Source organism: Gracilinanus agilis, chromosome 5, assembly GCF_016433145.1.
Source record: "Gracilinanus agilis isolate LMUSP501 chromosome 5, AgileGrace, whole genome shotgun sequence".
Taxonomy (NCBI): domain Eukaryota; kingdom Metazoa; phylum Chordata; class Mammalia; order Didelphimorphia; family Didelphidae; genus Gracilinanus; species Gracilinanus agilis.
The window spans coordinates 76352318-76369814 of NC_058134.1; the positions used below are offsets into that span (position 1 = coordinate 76352318).

At 35.7% G+C, this 17497-nt stretch overlaps 1 protein-coding gene across 2 annotated transcripts in view; it reads left to right on the forward strand.

Annotated features, from left to right (window-relative positions):
- Positions 1–17497, forward strand: part of CREM (cAMP responsive element modulator) — an 83029-nt gene that overhangs the window by 11070 nt on the left and 54462 nt on the right. Inside the window, exons 2-3 of one of the 2 annotated variants that reach the window (XM_044679420.1) lie at positions 11708–11809; positions 14594–14717. In XM_044679420.1, coding sequence (XP_044535355.1) covers positions 11708–11809; positions 14594–14717 — 226 coding nt within the window. Of the gene's footprint in view, positions 1–243; positions 497–11707; positions 11810–14593; positions 14718–17497 lie in introns of those variants that run through there. The other variant, XM_044679421.1, reaches the window with a different exon arrangement.

Genomic DNA, 17497 nt, shown 5'->3' on the forward strand with positions numbered 1-17497 from the left:
CCCTGCCCCCCTCAGGCCCCGCCCCTCAGCTGGGCTTCCTTCTCTCTCTCTCCCCCCCTCTCTCCCCCGCCCCCGCCCCCCTCCGGACCAGCCCCTCCCCCGCCCCCTTCCAGCTCGTTCTATTTAATTGTTGAATTGTCAGCGCCGCCCGCCCGCTCGCGGCCGGCAGGGGGCGGAGTTAGAGCTTTGAACTTTTCCGCTGCGTGTGCTGGAGGGAGGTAAGGAGAGTGTGGGGGAGGGGAGGGCTGGGTGCGAGGAGGAGACTCGGCCGCAGCTTCGGAGCTACATTTCGTCCCCCGGCCCCCCAGCGAAGAGGCCGTCGTCGCATCCGAGCTGACGTGGGGGCTACGTGGAGTCGCCGCAGCGGCCGCCGTCGGCGGGGTTGCTGGGCGGCGGCGGCGGCGCCGCTCCTGAGCGGTGGCTCCGGCTCCCCGTCTCCACCTCCTCCCGCCCGTAATCAGTGACGAGACCCGCTACGTAAATCCCTTCGCGGCGGGTAAGTAGCGCGTCTGCCCCCCGAACTAGAGAGCTGGGAGCCGCCGACGCTGGAGCGGGAGGAGCAGGAGCCAGAGGAGGAGGAGGAGGAGCAGCAGCAGCGGACCCTGGGCTGCGCTGTCTTACGGGGGTGGGGAGCAGGAGGGAGAAGGAGGAGGAGGAGCGGGGAGGACGGACGGAGCGGAGGCAGCTGACTTTGCGCCTCTCGGGAGCCCGCCCGCCGGCTCTCTCCTCCCACCTGTCTTCCTTCCCCGCCCGCTGGAAGAACCTGAGTCTGGCCAGCCAGGGAGGCGGCGGCCGGCCCCTACTGCGTCTTTTTGTTTCCTTTCGGCCCCACCGCCAGGGCAGGTTCTCCCTCCAGGCTCCCGGGCGCCGCCTCAGGCTCTCGAGTGCCCCGGAGGACTCGGCCTGGGCCAGGGAATCTGGGGTCTGCGCCTCTCGCTCGCCTCTTTCCGGACTGACCACGGCCCGGCGAGCGGTGACCCCGACGCTACGACTCCGCCGCCCTCCCCCTGCGCCCTACGCCCCGCGGATTGGGGGGCCTGCGTAGCCCTGCAGCTCCGATGGATGCAATTCCTAGCCTTCAACCTCTTGCTCTGTCTTGTTGGGAGCCTGTTAAGGCACTGGCCCCGGACTCTGCCGAGACCCGGGCTGGCCCCACCGCCCGCTCCCCTTTGGAGCCACATTTACACTTGTTTGCAGTGTGGACTTAGCTGAACTGGGCCGAGCAGGAAATATAAATGCCTGGGCCCTAGCCAGCCCGGAGTCTGTGAGCTAGTGATGAACGCCGAAAGTGAGGGACAAAGCTGAAGACCCAGAGGAATGAGGGGGTTTAGACTTAGGGTCGGGGGCACCTGGGATAATACCTAAAAGATAATGTTGATAAGGGGCATCTCGGGTCAATTCATTTCCACGTTGAAGCATCTTCAGTGAGCTGGCATTGTCGGGCTTGTGTAATGCTGGACCCAGTGCGAGTGCGGAATTTAAGGCAGCCACTGGGTCCTAGGCAGTCAGGACTTTAACGACTCAGTTTCTTCTTCTGCAAAATGGGCACAATGCCTGTTGTTTACCTTATAAGGGCACTCAGATGGATGACGTAAGTAAAGCCCTTCGCAAACCTGAAAGCCCTTTAGAACTCAACTACTGTGATTCATTTTACGGTAGCTAGGCCTTCTATTTTCCATGACCAGTTTTAGACCTTAAAAACAATGTGAGTGATATTCCTACAAACTTAATTGAATTGCTCTTCCAGAAATTATGAAGAGGCTGTTTTGGCTTGTGTAGGATGAATAAAACTATGAAAGTTAATTTTTTAAATTGGAGGGCGATTCCTTAGGTAATTAGTCTTTATTGCTTATGTGGACTCAGTTTAGTGATCAATAATTAGTTGAGATGTGGGCAAGTACTGCTCAAATTTTCCTTCTGTCCAACTTTTGTTTGATCCTTCAATTTGTAACCTGTTTAGAAATAACTTCCTTTGGCAAAATTTAATGTCAGTTACTTTGTTAAATGCTAAGCAAAGGAGAGAATTGTCCTATACATGTAGAAGTTGGTTTCCAAAAAATTGCCAACTGTTTGGCTTTGTAGTCAGTGGTGTGGAGCCAAGATTTCTTAGCATTTCTAACCAAGCCTCTTAAGAACTAAAAAATTATTTTCTCCATTTACATTTATTAGTTGGATGGACTGGTGGCTATTTGTGTACTTTCTTTTAAAAATGCTCCAGTGTGGAAAATGATCCAGCATGAAAAATGTATTAAAATTGCAATCTTTAGGTACTATGTTGCTAACATTTGTCCTGTTTTATGGAAGCAACTATTTCTACCTTTATGTTATTATTGAGACCGAATTCCCTAGAGAACAAAGAATATTTGTGAATTGTGTTTGAAATAGAATATTCCAGTTAATGTGGGCTTGCCTTTTGAATTATATTTTTGAGAATAAAGTGAGATATGAGACTACTTTTTCAAACTTTAAAACACTACATATTATTGTGGTTGTGCTTCAGTTGCTAATGTATGCCTTAAATATTGCTAATGTATCTCCCCAGCCTCCTTACTTGAAAGCTTACTAAACACATTTGTTTATTACCTTAAGTGCTGGTTTTGACTCATGATCATTTAGAACACTTGTACATTTTTAATCTAACAATTCTCTTCCATCATGATCATCAAGCATTTGAGATTTGATGCTTGCAGAAATAGATTGAGTAGTTTTCAAACATCCATTAAGGTTTGTTACTTCAGAAGCACTTATCACAAAACAATTTTCTGTTATATTCTTTAGCTTGAAAAAACACATTATTGGCAATATTGGAAACAACATTTTTCGAAAAACAGCTTTGGCTTGTTGGTGTTAGGTATTAGTATAAATGAGTATTTAAAGACAAAAGCAATTTATACAGTTACTCAACTGGAATATTAGAAGATGTTCTCTTTTTAAGCACTATCAACATTGTCAATTTTTAGGTAGTTACCCCTACACCTATTTAGTGTAAGAAGTATTATGTGATTACCATTGGGGTTTTTTATTCTGTTTTGTGGAACCAAAAGTTATTAAGATTATAACTTATAATGTATGTAAAATCTGTATATATGTGTTAACTGTTTTTAATTGTAAAATTTGAGGATCAATTTTTTTAATTTTAAAAATTAAAGAACTTTAAATGCAGTATTGTTAACTGTGAGCCTTGTAAATTTTTTATTTATTAATGGTGGGAAACTATTTCTAGAATTCTTAGGCAGTAGACTAAATCATAGTTACTTTGTAAGAGTCACTGTATGAAGATTAATAAAATGAATGAAACTTGCTTAGAATTATGATTTTTTTCTGGAACAGTATACAATAGTTTTTTTTCAGGTTTTAAAACATTCCACAGTACTATTTCATACATGTCATGTGATTGACTCACAAAAGTTCTAATGAGGACTTCCGGATATTATGATGGCTGAGACAACTCCTACAAAGAGGAAGGTGAGATTAGATTAGAAAGATTTATCAAGAGAGTTTGCCAGTGTAAAACAGTTTTTTGCCATTTTGATGTCAGACCAGTTGAGAATTAGGAAATACTCCTTTTGCATTTACACAATGGAATTTGGGAGACTAATATTTGAGTATAATGAAAGTTTTATTAAAATTTTTAAGTCATTCTGTACTATTTGTGGACTTTTTTTATGGTCTCTTACCAAAGAGACAGATAACCAGACAAATTATATGTTTAAGTGGTTCTAGAAATCAATTTTGACATTTTAATCTGTATGTTTCTGTTTTTGAAAAATAAACTGACTTTATTAACAATCTTTCTTGAGAATTTTTAAAATACTGTTAAGCTATCAAAATGGCATAGTTTCTGTTAGAAATTATTCTAAAGAAGTTCAAATCTTTAATTGTATTTCATTTCTTTATAGAGTACAGACTATTTATATGCTAACCTTTCCTTGGAAAAACTTCCAAATGGGAAATTCCAATACTAAGATGGGGAAATTTCTGTTTCTTTTTGCTGGAATGAATTGTAGAAAAAAACACATTCAACACAATTGGAAGAAACATGATATATCTATACTCACAGGAAAATTTTGTACTTTCACTCTAGTTAAAATGAAGAGCTCATTATTTCTGTAAAAGTGATTTAAGGTACACCCTGGAATACATAAACTGAAGCAACTGGCTGCTCAAATATATTTATTTTTAGTAAGCAGGAATAATATGAATAAGTTAAAGATATAGAAGATTTCTCAAGCTTTCTACTAGTTAATTTCAGCCTTATCTCACTTTCCCAGTGTAGTTAACAATTTTATTGTAAACAGTAAAGGTTCATGTGAAGTTATTTACAGATTAAAATTTTATAACTCATTCCTTTAAATACAGTGGAACTTTATAAATAAATGGAACTTATCACATGAATTCTGTAATGAATCCTGTTTTTAATATTTATTCAAGACCTCAAATAAATTATTTTTCTGTGCTGCATTAGATGCACTTCTGTGAATTCCACTTTTTCTTCATTATCAGATTTAGGTAGTCATAAATTAGAAAACAGGCAAAAGGCAAGAGTAGGGTGGAAAAACCTCCAACTAGGGATTGGACAATTTTGAACAGTCAACTTTTGATCCCAGCTACCACATTTATATTAATTGATAATAAAGGAATGAGTTAGGATGATACTATCTGCCCCATGCTTTTAATTATTATTTGGTTTTAAGATAATTTCATTTAAAGGTATATTCAAATTTATTTCTATACAAACTTGTACTTACATGATCATTTGGAAAATCTGTTATCTTAAACTTGAATCTTCTGTTAACATATACTCTTAACCCTGACTGCTGTATTTTTCCTCCTATTCTAAAAACTCAAGATTAATCTTTTGTTTCAGGGACTATAGATGGCCATTCTAGACATCCAGTTCAATCAGAGGCCTAGAATTTTAGTGATTTTGAATTCTTGTAGCCCTACTAAACTCTCTTCTCTTCCCTCCTCAAGTGCTTAAAATGACATTTGTGACTTCCTACTTTGTTTCCAGTAGTTTCAAGATTTCTCCATTTCTTTGACTTGGCCTTTTTAGGTATTAGTTTGTTCTTTGTGTCTTTGCGATATATCTTGATAACCAAGTATTTTGCCATTATTTTTTCTTTGCTATATATCTTGATAACCAGATATTTCACCATCATTTTTTTCTTCCCCTTCCAGACAGAAATGCACTTTCTTCCATTTGAAGTAGTATGTAATTTTCAAGCTAAAGTGTGTTTAGGCTGCCTAAAATGTTTTATGATCTAATTAAGAGAGATACATCTTTGAGTTCCCCAAATTACCTATGTTTATCTTTTTGGTAGAAGAAAAAGAAAGTTGAACTTCTCAGTACTCTTTGCTTTTTATTTTTTTTAACCCGTATTTATTTTATGTCTTAAAAATAACTTAATACGGAAGGGCTAGAGCAAGGACTAGGCAAACTTAAGTAACTTGCCCAGTGTCATACCACCAGGAACTCTCCGAGGCCATATTTGAAAGCAAGTCCTTCTGGCTCCTGTGCCTCCTAACTGCCCCAAAATTGTATCTTTTAAAAGTGTAAAGTTGTTAACCTGTTGAGTAAAAGAATCAGACATATTTTGCCTTTGTGGAGGGTGAGATCAGAAAGAAGGCAGAAGGAGATAGCTCATGGAATTAGCTATTTGTGATATCAGCCTTCCTGGAGGAATTAAAGTAAACATTTGGATCTTCTGATACCTTCATATTGACTTGTAATTGTACAACTACCTGAAAAGCCCAAGTTATGATGTCTGACATGCAAAGAAGAACCCTAAAATAAATTTCTAAAAATTACTTTCAGTGTTTTCATGGCATAATGGTTTTTCTCTCAAAACCCTTTTCTCATTAAATCTTTAATTTTTCAAGAGAAGTTCATAATTTCAAGATTGTCAATGTAATGTCTTAAATAGATTTTCATATTACTTGCTTGGGTTTGTTTAATTGGCCTAGAATCCTCATGTCACACAGTATTAAAATTTAATACTCTTAGTAGAATTCCTATAAAACCAAAATAAATCATCTCCCCATCAGGATGATCTGAGAGGTTGTTTCCAAGTGATTGAATGGTACAGGATAGGAGGCTCAACTAAAGTAATAAAACAAATTTTAATCATGACTAAAGAGAACTTTTGTTTAATTGAAAAAATGATATTTATAACTCCTCCCTTCCCCCAGCTTTAAGATGTTAGGTTTTTTTTTCCTTTTTTTTTTTTTTTTTTTAAAAACCCTTACCTTCCGTCTTGGAGTCAATGCTGTGTATTGGCTCCAAGGCAGAAGAGTGGTAAGGGTAGGCAATGGGGGTCAAGTGACTTGCCCAGGGTCACACAGCTGGGAAGTATCTGAGGTCAGATTTGAACCTAGGAGACCTCCCGTCTCTAGGCCTGACTCTCAATCCACTGAGCTACCCAGCTGCCCCCCTAAGATGTTAGTTTTAATGTGAAAGGCTGAACGGCCTAGTGGAAAAATCCTCAAGAATTGGAGCCAGGATACATGGGTTCAAATCTCAGCTCAGACACTCATTAAGCTGCATAACCATGGACATTTAAAAATTTCTTTGTGCTTCAGTTTCCTCATATATAAAAGGAATATGAATACTTAAGTTGCCTATCTCATTCAGTTGTGAGGAAAGTACTTTGTAAGCCTTAAAGCATTAGAAATATGCATGATTATCATATACAGTTCTTGATGAGATAAATTAACAGTATTTTCAAATGGTGAAAGTAGTTTTTTTATTTTATTTCATGAAGGAACTATTTCTTTTTTTTAAACCTTTACCTTCTGTCTTTGAATCAATACTAAGTATCAGTTCCAAGACAGGAGAGAGCAGTAAAGGCTGGAGTTAAGTGACTTGCCCAGGGTCAGAAAGCTGGTGTCTAAGGTGACACTTGAGCCCAGATCCTCACAACTCCAAACGTGGTAAGTTCAATCCACTGTGCAACCTAGCTGCCCCTTCTGTCCTTTAATTTTAAAAATTATTATTCATGCTTCTATTCCCAGCCCCAAAACCTATAAGGTTAATATTAATTCTAGTTAAAAACAAAGGCTTTGGGTTGATACATAGAAAAAAATGAGAATAACTTACACCTTTGTTGTTTTTCATTTTTCCCCATCTACTCCTCTGACTCTCACTTTATCCCTCTAAAAGTACAATGACTAATAGAAAAATAAAATGGGAGAGGAAAACATTCCCCCAAAATTTTTTATAGCTGGAAAAATACCTTCATTGTACTTGTCTGTGTCCATTTTTTGGTGGGGGGAGATGTATGTCATCATCGTTAATGTTGGCCCATCTTGGTACGAAAACTCATAATGGATAAACAGGTCATTAAAAACATACGAACTATTTTTTTCAAAGTGACAGATACAGTGATAGAAAAAACCCTTAATGATACTTGGTAATATTAATCTGCTCTCATTGTCCTTTTAAACAATGCTAAGAACTCCAATAAATTGTATAACTGGAATCCCAGCTTACTCAATCAAAGTAGTCCGAGGTATAGATGAAAAATTTAATTTGATTGATATGTAATTTAAGTTTAAAATATAATAGTTTTATTTGTACTCTTAACTATCCTACAACTGATATCTAGCTTGTCATTAGTACTTACCAATAACAGATTCCCAAATGTCAACTATAGTTTTCTTAAATTAAAGTTGCATATTTAATGCACTGATAATAGGAAAATATTTTTTGACTGTTTTGATTGCATATAACTAGTCATCTTTATGGTATAATAATGTCTCCTTAGGAATACTAAAAAAAAGTGACCACACCCCTCCATTTATATACTGTTGTTTAATAAATAGTGTAATCTCCTGTTTAAGGAGTCACTTAATCTTTAGAACCTTCTTCCCCCCATGATGAATAGAATCAGTTTGGACAGTGCATAATTTAACCCCAAGTTTAGTTTATTCAGGCAAAAAGAAAGGTATTTCTATTTTTTACCAGAATTACCTGGAAACTGTAGCTGTTATGAAGTTAATCGTGAAACATAAAACATTTAGTTTCCTGTTCTTTAATTTCCATAATGTTTTTGCTTTCTAAGTGATGAACTGTCAAAAGAAGGGACAAATTTTCTCATGAGATCATTTCATGTTAAAATGATTGAAGACAGCTTAGATTTAAGAAGGAATTTCTAAGGGTCAGGTAGCTAATTGTTTGAGGCCAGATTTGAATTACAGTCTTCCAGACTCCAGGGCTGGAATTCTATGTACTGTGCTGTGTAGCTGCACTATAGCTTGATATGTTGCCTTGTTTAACAACTTGTCCTTCCTTTCCCAGTGTTTTGAGTAATAGATTTTGTAATTTTTAGTGCAGTGAGTTAGCTAGGTAGCTCTGTGGATGGGTAGGACCTCTGAGTTCTACTCTGGCCAGTGAAATTAACCTCTCTGACCCTCATTTTCCTCATCTGTAAAATGGAGATAATAATAGCACCTACCTCACAGGGTTGTTGTGAGGATCAAATGAGATATCACAGAAAGCACTTTGCAAGCTTTAAAGTGCTATATGAAATGCTAGCTCTTATTTTTGCATAGTTTTTAATAGGGCTATTTGTTTGCAAATTAGGACTTTGTTTGATTATACATTTAATAGAGCAAATAAATTAGTCTGTGTTCATTAAAATTGTCATTTTTCCTTGTAAGTTCTTTACAATTTTTTTAGACATTACATATCACTTATAAATAGCTGAATATGTTAAATAGTCTTAACAAAGTCACTTAAAAATAAGGAAAACTTCATATAGTAGACAGCATGGTATAATGAAAAGATTTCTCAATTTAGAATTAAAGAACTTAGATGTCCAGGTTTAGCTCTCACCATGGGTAAATCATTTGACTTCCTAGTCCTCAGTTTCCTTATCTGAAATGAGAAAATTGGGCTTGATTACCTTTAAGTTTCTTTCTGAATCTGTAGCACTATATAAAGTATGTCTTTTGGGAAAATGTGACATGTAAGAGACAAACCATGTTTCTAAAATAACGTTTTAAGGTAAGTATTCTAGAAGCCATTCTACATAGCCCTTGTTTTTTCATGAAAGCATCCAAAATGTATATCCATGTTTCAGAAAAAAAATGGTTATGAACTGTGGTGATTTTATGTTTTAAATTGTTTGGAATATTTGACAATCTAGCTTGGGGGTTCCCAACAGGGGGTATGAAAAGCTTATCAAGGTGGGGCAGCTGGGTAGCTCAGTGGATTGAGAGCCAGGCCTAGAGATGGGAGGTCCTAGGTTCAAATCTGACCTCAGACACTTCCCAGTTGTGTGACCCTGGGCAAGTCACTTGACCCCCATTGCCTACCCTTACCACTCTTTTGCCTTGGAACCAATACACAGTATTGATGCTAAGATGGAAAGTAAGGGTTTAAAAAAAGAGAAAAAAAGCTTATCAAGGGAATGAACAGTTTTTATTTTTTGAAAAAGTATTCTCTATTTTGTTTCTTGCATATATAATGGAAAGCTTGAAAGCCAGAGGAGATGGAACCAGAAAAAGATTGTGAAACCTTGATCTAGATCTTTTGCAATAGAAATACTCATCTTCATATATAAAAAAAGTACTTAGGTCTTTAAGTAATTTACAAATTACCAGAAAGATGATGAGTATGTATTTTTTTCCCCTTAATTTCTGGAACGTTTAACTTAATGCAGCCTATATTAATATTTTTCTTTTCAAAGAGTTCTCATATGTGGGATACAACTTATATTTGGGGATAGGTAGATTGCTATAAATTATTTTCAGAATTGAAATATATTATTTTTCAGAAATGACTTTTATGTTAAAATAATGAACATAGATAAAAGATTTTTATCCAGTAGAACTTCATCAGTATTGGTTAGAGCCTTCTTCAGAACTAAAGTTTAAGTACTGAAGAACAGGAAATATGGTTTGTATAATCATACTGGCTTAATTTTCATGGGTGTCTTGAATGATAGATAATTGCCTAGTATAGTAAAGATGTGTGTTTTTACTTTGAAGGGTGAAATTCTATATATGAGCATTACGTTTTTCTTCATAGACAACATTAAACGCCTCTCTGTCCCCCAAGTGGCTGATTGGTAGTTTAATGCCTATAATGAAGAAAGCATAGTAGATTAGGTATTTTTTTAAGTGCAAAATTAACATTTATTCCCTCATTTAGATTAAAAAAAAAAAGAAAGCAAAACCTGTGTATTAGCTTGTTTAAAGAATATTGCTTAGAAAAAATTTTAATGAGAAATTAGCTTTTTTGCTAAAAAAAGTTTGGATTTACATACTAGTGGTGAGTTGAACTTCTACCTAAATTCTTTAGGATCAGGCAACATAAAAGTAAATAAAAGGTGGGAAAAGATTGAGCATCAAAGTATCTATAGTATCGCACTAGGGAAATGACCTTTTCCCTTCAAGGGAGGATTTTGAGAATAACTGTCTTATTGTTGCCACTAGGGGAAAGCTATTTTCTCTTTTCCTTGAGGTTTCTGTTATCATCTGTGGTTATAATGGCCCCTAAGATAGCACTTGATTTAACTTACTTAGCACATTATTGGGTGATAGAAGCCTTTTGTTTCTTTTCCTGTGAGCAGGAACTGTATTTGTATCCCTTACTTGTATTTGTATCCGTAGTGCTTAACAAGAACCTGGCACTTAAATGTCTTTTCATTATTAATAACACAATTAGGTAAGACAGCTTCCTGCCATCTGGAAGCTTATAAGTATTTTGGGAAAGCCAGAACTGTCAAATACCAATATAAGAAAGCACCATTAATTGCCAAAATTAGTACAAAGGTATCTCCCTTTCTCATTCTGTAGTATTTAGCATCCACACTTAGAGTAATGTGTCAGTGCCATCATCACCTATTATTCTCACTACAGGATGATATGGCAGCATCATTCCTTTGTCCTTAGCCTTAAAGATACAAGAGTTATGCCAATCTAAGAGTTGGTGAACATGAACATGTTTGGTGTTGTGACCATAGCATTTTATAGCAATAAGAGAAGGGGAACCAACCAAAGGACTATTGGTTCTCAGCCTTTCTCACTGCTTTCACAGGCAAAAACAGGTAGATCACCAGATGTGTTTACATGTCCAAAGGCCACTCTCCCTGAATTTGTTGTCCCAGCCACATACTTGTACATAGAAAGATGTCCATATATTTTAAAAGGCAATCTCTTATAAATTTGAGATTAGTTGCATTTTGTTTTATAGTTAAATTGGTTAAAGCAACCTTCCTTTGGGTTGAAGGAAGTTTTTAAACCTCTAAAATGTATACTGTGTGGGGAGCCTTGCTAGGCAGGGTGTGAGTGAAATAGAAAATAGAGATAAGATAGGGAGGTTGAGTGGGGTTTCATAATCAGCAAAATATGAGCTTCATAGTTTTAATCAAGTATTGCTGGCTTTTGGACTGCAGTTATAAAATGCATATATTTGATTTGATAAGGGGCAACTAATAACTAATGGCAATGAGGTCACATTTTAATATTTCAGACAGTTACTTTTAAACTTTACACAGTAATTTTGGAAGTCATGAAACAGAAAAGTAAGTATTTAAAAAGATTGAATAATTGGAATTTTTATCTTGTTGCTTTTCTGTCATTTTAGTTGTATGAAAATTAGAAGTATCTCCTTCCTGTTCTTATTTTGACAACAAAATCTTTAATTGCTTTGACGGAAATTCTGTAATACCCCAAATTCAAAAGTATAATTTTACTGCAGGATAAATAGAAGAAGAAAGCTGGGAAGGAGCAAAGCATTGTTTACAAATGTCTTAATAATGAGCAAATGTGGCAGGAAAAAATATATTAAGACAAGTATAAGGTAGGTTGATTTATATTTATCTGGTTTTTTAAAGTATTTTATTTAAGTTAAGTTTAAAATGATAGGCAAAATTACTTGTTCTTTTCAGTCTTAACCTGTTAGAAATAAACTATTCACTCACCTAGCAGATAAATTTATTGAACTACTTTGTGAAGAAAATTTATTGAACTGTAACTATTCTGTGCTAGGCAAGATTTAGAGGTGGGAAAGACAGACTAGAAAATGGAACACATGATAAATATTCTCAATTGGACTAAGTATTAGTTGGATCAGAAAAATGGAAACCCTATTCATATTAAACCTTCTTGTACTCTCTTATAAATAGTTCCATGAGGGAATTAGCTAGGGGGCTCAGTGGCTAGAGAGTCAGGTCTAGTGACAGAAGGTTAGGTCTCAGATACTTCCTCGCTCTGTGATCCTGGACAAGTTACTTAACCCCCATTGCCTAGCCCTTACTGCTCTTCTGCCTTGAAATCAGTAGGGGTATTGATTCTAAGAATGTAAGGATTTTAAAAAACAAACAAAAAAATTAAGATAAATAGTACCATGAAAAGAATAACCTTTCTAGATTATTCAGGGTCATTTTTACTATAACGTTTTGTAATACAAGATGCCTTTAGGGATTATTGAAGTATTCATGCCTTAAATGCTTGCTACGCTTTTGTGAGTTTTGTCTTTTTTATAGATTTTCTGAACCTTTTATTCTTGCAGGACTTGTTTTTTGTGGCTAACATTGTTTCTCCCTCTGTAGCAAACAGCCTTTCCCTGTTTTGAATCAGCTGTGGGCTTGGAAACAAGATAATCAAGATTTTTTTAATAATGTCTGATGTAAGAGTAAATAGGCACTAAGCCTAGGCCCTATGGTGCCCTTAAAGCATGGACTTTGCTATATCTGATTTCAGTGGTTGAAGGCCCCTTTTTTTTCCTTTGTTCTTAGCTGAGTTCTTTCTGAATCTGTAGGGTTGCCATATTTCAGTTCCAGATAGGTAAGGTGTTGATGTATAGTTTAATCATAGAGTGGTAAGAAAGGGCTTCTTGGAAAGAGGAGTGTTTTGAGCTGAGTCTTTTTTTTTTTTTTTTTTAAACCCTTAACTTCTGTGTATTGGCTCCTAGGTGGAAGAGTGGTAAGGGTGGGCAATGGGGGTCAAGTGACTTGCTCAGGGTCACATAGCTGGGAAGTGTCTGAGGCCGTATTTGAACCTAGGACCTCCCATCTCTAGGCCTGACACTCAATCCACTGAGCTACCCAGCTGCCACTTTGAGCTGAATCTTAAAGGGTGTTGCTTCTTTTTAGAGAAAACAGGACACTCAAGGTAGAAGAAATATTATGATTAAAAGCAAGGAAGTAAGGATTAACAATCAGAATTGGATAGTGAGAAGCAAATAGATTGGTTGAAGAATAACAGAGTAAGAGGCAGGAAAATCAACACAATGAGATGTTTGCTGTATATGGAGCAGTAAGCTAAGGATTTTAAAGTTAGAGTAATAAATTAAGGCAGGAGGTTACTGAAAGTTATTGATTATGACAGTGACATGGTTACTATTTGTTTTTAGAGAAATAATTGTTTTAGCAGCTATTTAGGATATACTAGAAAATGGAATATGAACATATTAAATAAGCATATGTGAGATTAGGAGGATTTGGAAGTCAGAGTTGGCAGAAATGGAAAAGAAATGGCTAGTCTGAGGAGAATTGTAGAGGATGAATCTTTAGGAGAGTTTATATTTTTATCACATTATTAGTGACCTTAAATTTTACATTTATTTTTAGACTATTTTGGTTACAAATATATGATTGTGATTCTAATAAATGGGAAAGGGGGTACAAGACCAAGAAAATATATTTTAAATGGTCATTTAAAAAAATGAATTGTTTTATATTTCATTTAGCAAGTACAGCATTTTAAAATATTTCACTTTTACTTTTTTAGTATAATTATTATGGGATTACTTACTCTTGATAAAAATTCAGGGTGATAACTAGTTTATTTTAGTTAAATTTAAAAGGGAATTGAAAATATTTTTTAAAAATTATAAAAAATGATCAATTTTTCTTATGAATGATTGAAACTGTCTTATATGTTTTTAGCTTTTTATGGATAAAAATACACGGTGCACTTCTTTATCATTAACTCCATGACTACAAAAACTTAATCTTGTTGTAATATGTTATAAACACGGACAGTTTGAATAAATGATGAATAAATTATTTTCATACAATTGAGAAGGCTTCATTTTCTTTTTTCATAAAGTGAGGGGGGTTGGACTAGACCATGAGATCCCTTCAAACTCAAAATATATGGTGGTGTCTTTCTATGCCAATATCAGCAATTATGGTAATAACAACAATGATATCCTACATTTATGTAGTGCTTTATAATTATAAAGGTTTTTTTTACCACCTATTCAGTCCCATAGTAACTTAATAGTGCTATTGAATTTCCCTAAAGAAATCATCTACCTTTTGAAAACTTTTGATGGAAATTTTATTATAAATACTTAAAGAATAAGCCAATAATTTCAATCATTCAGCTGTAGATGATCATAGGATTTTTTTTATCTGCTTTCTATGGGCAGTATCAATAGAATAACTTGCCTGGAATTTGGAGACTTAGAATTTGTGCTATATTCATTGATACATTCTATAGGACTAAGCATTCACTTTGAATGTAAGAAAAAAATTCCATGAATGCAAATATATCATAGAGCCAAACACAAATAATAATTGTTGAGATAGGAGCTTAATAATTTTCATTTTTTTCTTTTTTTTGGTTTTCTTTTCAGACAAATGACCATGGAAACAGTTGAATCTCAGCAGGATGGAAGTGTAACAGATTCTGTAACAGACAATGATTCTGCTCATGTACAGACTCAGACTGGTCAAAATTCTATTCCAACCCTAGCTCAGGTAAATTAAAATAGAAACAAAAGACAGAAACTAATAATAAAGTTGAAAATATATGGAAATAAGAGCTGTGACTCTATACTTGTTATTTTTTTATATATAGTCTTTAATGTAGTATTTATTTGTAAGGGTTGGACTAAATATATGAGAATTGTGGTCACCAAAATTAAAAATAGAAAGAGTGAAAGGGATAAAAAGGAGAGAGAGAGAGAGAGAGAGAGAGAGAGAAAGAGAGAGAGAGAGAGAGAGAGTCAGAGTCTACAGGAAGTTACCACCATTTTAAAAGACAGTTCTTTGTATCACTTCATGTGCCTTCCTTCCACTTTTAGGTGGACCAATTGCAGCTTAGCTTTGCTTCATACTGTCCAGGGGGCAGTTCATCATTTTTAATTTGTCACTAGCACATGTGGGTTATATATGACTCCTCCCCCCCCCCCCACGAGTGTATACATTCCTGGTGGCTAAAATCTAAATCTTCATCTTCACACTATATTCTTAGTATATTAGTAGATGGACATTTTTTCTAATGAATATATTGAAGGAAATATTGATATTTGGTATTGTATTTTAATAGTCACATTATAAAAAAATAAAACTCCAAGAGAAGAAAAAAACAACAGAGAAAAACAATCCTCATAATATTAAAAAAGAATGGTTGTGCAGTTAGTATGATACTATTATGTAATAGTAAAACTAAGTTATTGGAACAGAATTCTTTTTTTTTTTTAACTTTCAATTAGCTACTTTTATTTTCTTTGACCTTGTTGATATTTGAACTGAAGTACAAATTAGTGGGTCTGATTATCATCCTGAAGGAGGAATACTTTTTTGGAGTATCAGGTGGGTATTTAGGAGAGGTAGGTCAGAACTGTGAGAGGTGATAGGCTGTATACAGAGATTAGGCCTTAAGAGGCAGGAATCAGTCAATAATGTGTTATTTTCATTTATTTATTTAACTTTTAAAAGTATTTTTCCATGGTTACATGATTCATGTTCTCTTCCTCCCCCAAGCAATTTTACTGGTTTATACATATATTATCACTCAATACCTATTTCCATATAATTCATTTTTGTAATATTGTAATCTTTTAAAACCAAATCCCCAAATCATATGCCCATATAAACAAGAGATAAGTCATGTTTTTCTTCTGCATTTCTACTCCCACAGTTCTTTCTCTTGATTTGGATAGCATTCTTTATCATAAGTCCCTCAGTATTGTCCTGGATCATTGCATTGCTGTTAGTAGCAAAGTCTGTTTCATTTGATTGTCCCATAATGTTTCAGTTACTGTGTACAATGTTCTTCTGGTTCTGCTCATTTCACTCTGCATCAGTTCATGGAGGTTTTCCCAGTTTTTATAGAAATCCATTGATTCATAATTCTTTGTAGCACAATAGTATTCCATCACCATCATATACTACAGTTTGTTCAGGCATTCCCCAATCAAAGGACACCCCCTCATTTTCCAATTTTTTGCCACCACAAAAAGTGTGGCTATAAATATTTGTGTATAAACATTTTTTTAAAAATCTCTTTAGAGTATAGACCTAATAATAGTATTGCTGGATCAAAGGGCATGCATTCTTTTAAAACTCTTTGGGCATAATTCCAAATTGCCTTTCAGAATGGTTGGATTAATAGTCACAATTCCACCAGCAATGCATTAGTGTCCCAATTTTGTCACATCCCCTCCAACATTTATTATTTTCCTTCACTATCATATTGATCAATCTCCTAGGTGTGAGGTGGTACCTCAGAGTTGTTTTAATTTGAATTTCTCTAATCAGGAGAGATTTAGAACAGTTTTTATGTGATTATTGATAGTTTTGATTTCTTTATCTGAAAACTGCCTATTCATATCCCTTGACCATTTGTGAATTGGCTTGTCAATCAAGAACTTATTGAGCATCTGCTCTGTTGTAGAGACTGTTGCTGCACACTGAGAAGATACAAAAGCAAAGATGAAACAGACTCTTACTTCATGGAGTTTACATTAGACCTGGGGAGTTGGCATGTGCACAAATAAATATATGTAATAAAGGGGGTCCCAAACGACTTGGTGCAATTTTAAACTATTAAAGCTTTATTTTTTTATTCAGAACATAAGCACTCCAAACATTTTTATACATAAAGTAGAATATAAATAAGAGTCTTTGTGCATAATTAAATATACTGCTTTCAAACCTGGTTAGGCTTCTTTCTGTTCCTTTTTAAAACTAGCTGTGCTTTGTTTTGTTTTCTGTGCACGTTTAAAAATACTTTTTTTTTATTTTTTTTATTTTTAACCCTTGTACTTTGGTGTATTGTCTCATAGGTGGAAGATTGGTAAGGGTGGTAAAAATACTTTAATCCCTAATTTGTTTCCTTTTTTAAAAATGGCACAATTGATACATCCTCTACTCCAGTCTTATTCCCAATTAAAAACAGGAGAAAAATTCAGATCTTTGTAATAAATAAGCATAGTCAAGCAAAAAATAACAAGCATTTCAAAAATGTATGTCAGATTCTTCTGCACCTTAAGGCTTTTATCTCCTAGGCAAGAGGTGGGTGACATGAGCCATCATAGATGCTCTGGAGATGTGGTTGATTGTTGCTTTGATAAAAATTCTTTAAAAAAATTTTTTTAAACCCTTACCTTCCACCTTAGAATTAGTACTATGTATTGGTTCCAAGGCAGAAGAGCAGTAAGGGATAGGCAATGGCAGTTAAGTGACTTGCCCAGGGTTACCACAGCTAGGAAGTGTCTGAGGCCAGATTTGAACCTAGGTCCTCTCATCTCTAG